Source organism: Triticum dicoccoides, chromosome 6A, assembly GCF_002162155.2.
Source record: "Triticum dicoccoides isolate Atlit2015 ecotype Zavitan chromosome 6A, WEW_v2.0, whole genome shotgun sequence".
Classification (NCBI taxonomy): Eukaryota; Viridiplantae; Streptophyta; class Magnoliopsida; order Poales; family Poaceae; genus Triticum; species Triticum dicoccoides.
Window position 1 is genome coordinate 454,398,229 of NC_041390.1, and position 3,067 is coordinate 454,401,295.

The 3,067-nt window shown below is 51.2% G+C and overlaps 1 protein-coding gene across 1 annotated transcript; it reads right to left on the minus strand.

The window, feature by feature from the left end:
* Positions 1-1,008: 1,008 nt before the first annotated feature.
* On the minus strand, positions 1,009-1,862 carry LOC119317232. Its single transcript, XM_037591660.1, has one exon. The coding sequence runs from the start codon at positions 1,695-1,697 to the stop codon at positions 1,455-1,457; it is 243 nt and encodes an 80-aa protein (XP_037447557.1). The 5' UTR covers positions 1,698-1,862; the 3' UTR covers positions 1,009-1,454.
* Between the last annotated feature and the right edge of the window lie 1,205 nt (positions 1,863-3,067).

Consider the following 3,067-nt stretch of genomic DNA (forward strand, 5'->3'; position numbering starts at 1 on the left):
CGATTTGTGACATCAGAAAGGCCCGGAGCTTACGGACGAACTCGATGGATTGGATGGGTTGATGGAAAAAGGCAGAGCAGGTTCTCACTTTCTTCTCTGGAGTAACAACCCACCCCGATGTGCCGTCCTTGCTACCCCGCTCCTTCCTTCTCCATGATGAAGGGGCTGTTTGGTTTTAGGACTAGTATTGCCACATTTTGCCAAACATTTTTTGCCAAACTTGACTAAGGTTTGTTCATCAAAATGAAAGCCACAAGTTGGCAAGCCTAAGAAAATCTTGCCACACTCTTTGTGTGTATGCCATGTGGGGTCCAAGTGTGGTTTGCCTAAGATGTGGCTTGAACCAAACACTCACCTAAGTTGGTCAAACTTGCCTAACCTTAGATGTGGCAATCTTTGACAAAGTTAGTCACAAACCAAACAGCCCCGAAGAATCATGACTCTTCGCTTCCTCCGTCGTCAAGGCTTCGGTTCATTGCACAATTCAGGCCAAGTGTGAACGACTCCTATATCTCTACTACAAAAGAAAGAAAAAACCTCTCGTGTGACAAGGCTTTGGTTCATTGCACAATTCAGGCACCCGCAAGAGAAGGAAGAAGGACGAGGAATTCAGACCAACCATTGATCCGCCTCTCTTTCTTCTTTCCTTTTCGTCTCAACTCAGTGGCAACGTTCCCACCATTTTCTTCCCGGCGCCGATGCCGAGATTGCCCGCTCTCTTTAAACAAGTTACAACCTTTTGTTCGCTAATGGCGACAAAACGAGTACGGGTATCATTATTTTATGGCCTCTACACTAAACGACTAGTGCGATGCACATGACCACTGACGAGCATAGATGCACACGTGGCTGAGGCAGCCGAAGAAAAATGCTCATGCCCGGAGCAACAACCGTGCATACCAGAGGTTGCAGTTGATCGTGAAGCCTAAGAGGAAATTGCAATAGTCCACAATTGCACCCTCGCCATATCAAGCGTCACTTTCCCGAACTGAGCACTATGACGGGCACTGGAAACAAAATTGAATTTTTTTTTTCATTTTTTGCGGGGAAATAGGGCAAACAGAATTGAAGTTGCACGCCAACATACTGCTCCATGAGCTCATGATCTTCCCGGCGTCATGTCACTAATCAGGAGGAGCCTTCAACTATCTAGTGACACCTACATAAAAAGTTGCGCGTACTTTTCCTGCCATTCGAATTGCGCTGCAGATGAGCAATCGCCGAATGCGAAGCAAGAATTTCACCCGTAGCGCAGAGATTGTAGACTGCAGAGATTGCACTTCCGGTTCACCCCGAAACATTGCAGCTCCTAATAAACTAACTAAAGCACTAATTAAAGAAGCACACAGACACAAGAACCACGACCCCTAGACCACCAGCTTGCCTCCATACGCAGCCCAGCCCCAAGGCCCGCAGCACAATCGAGCTCCTAGCGAGCGAGCGCGGCATCTGCTTCATGCTAGGACCAAGTCGGCGGCGCGGCGACCGTCGTCGAAGTTGAGGGCGTAGCTGAGCGCGTCGTAGTGGAAGTTGAAGCGCTCCCGTCTGCCGCCGCCGCCGCGCCACCTGCGCCGCTCCGACTGCAGCCGCCGGATCCCCGCGCGCAGGCGCCAGTACAGGCCCCGGACCAGCTTGCTGCTCCGCCCGCTCGCCACCGCCACCACCCCGGCCTCAACGGTCGCCACCACAGTCGCCATTCTCTTTGCGCGGGTACGGTGGGTGGGGGTACGACCAGACTGCGCTGTAAGCTAGCTAGAGCGGCATGCTCTCCACTCTCTGTGCTGTGCAGTCGTAGGTTGCGCGGCGCAGGCAGTGTGGTGTGGGCAAGAGAGAGAGCGAGGATATGGTGTTGATGTGGTGCGGGGAAAGCGTATATAACGACCTCCCAAGTCGGAACCTTTTGCTCCGTTAGGCCATCGCCTCTCTGGCTCTGCCTGCTTCGGTTCATGTCCTGGGTCCAGTACTAGTACCACTCCACTTCGCTAGCTAGTACAGTAGGCAGGTATAGGAATCTTAGCCAAATTTCACCGTAAAACTTCTACTGGTATGCGTTGGACGCTTGTCCTCCCGCTGATTTCTGAGAGGAATTTCAGACTTATCACTGACAGGATACCTGCTTAAGACCTTAAATCTAGTACTAGGTCAAAAAAAATCGGATACAGTATCAACCCTGCACTTGGAGCAGCAAATTTTACTAGATTATAAATACTGGGAAGTGGCTTGTGGAGGCTTTGTGATTGTACATAGCCAGCAGTGCTTGGATTCGACCTTGGGTGCAGCTGTGTACTCTACACACACTGGGGCCAAAAGACATGCGGTGGGAGCACTGGGTTCGGGACAATGGGTCATGGACTGTACCCGTGGGTCACATGGGCGCACTGAGTGAGGCACAGTGGCGGGTGTGGATTCGAGAGACCCTCTGCGGCTTGGGTTCACGGGCCGGCGTGCTCGTGCTTGGACTTTTACGTCGGCGTCAGCCTTCAAACCAGCGGCAGTGGATACCTGCCACGCCATGGAAATTCTCGAGATAAGATAAGAGGTTACCAAATAGTGAACTCCGACGTGATCGCTGCAGGTTTTTGGAGCAGAGCCGCAGGACAGACTGCGCTGGGCTCTTAGTAGGAGTATTGATTGATAGAGCCCGGAACAGTTGGCGGTTGAAGAATCATCCCGTGCTGTGCAGTGCAGTCCTGGCGTCTATTGATTGATATGGCAGGTCAGGTCCATCTTGGGGCACTCTTCCGATAATTGAGAGGGTGTCAGCTCAGCTCAGCGTGTTAATGCACGAGTCTTCTCTGTCAGAGCAATGGGTCCGTCCTAGATAGAGTGATACTGTAGTGATAATCTTGGGGCGCAGTAAAATCATTGGTGAGCTCTTAGACCAAGGTGCCTAAAATAATCCGGGCAATTGTCTTGTCACATCCTCCTCTCAACGGACGCATGTATTTTCTACTACTCCTACTTGGGAGTGCAGAGATTGGTTTGACAGAGCCTTGTGAGTAAAGAAGTGCGATACTGCTTGACAGACTCGCTAGTAGAAAAACGGTCATTTATTTCGATTTGTAAG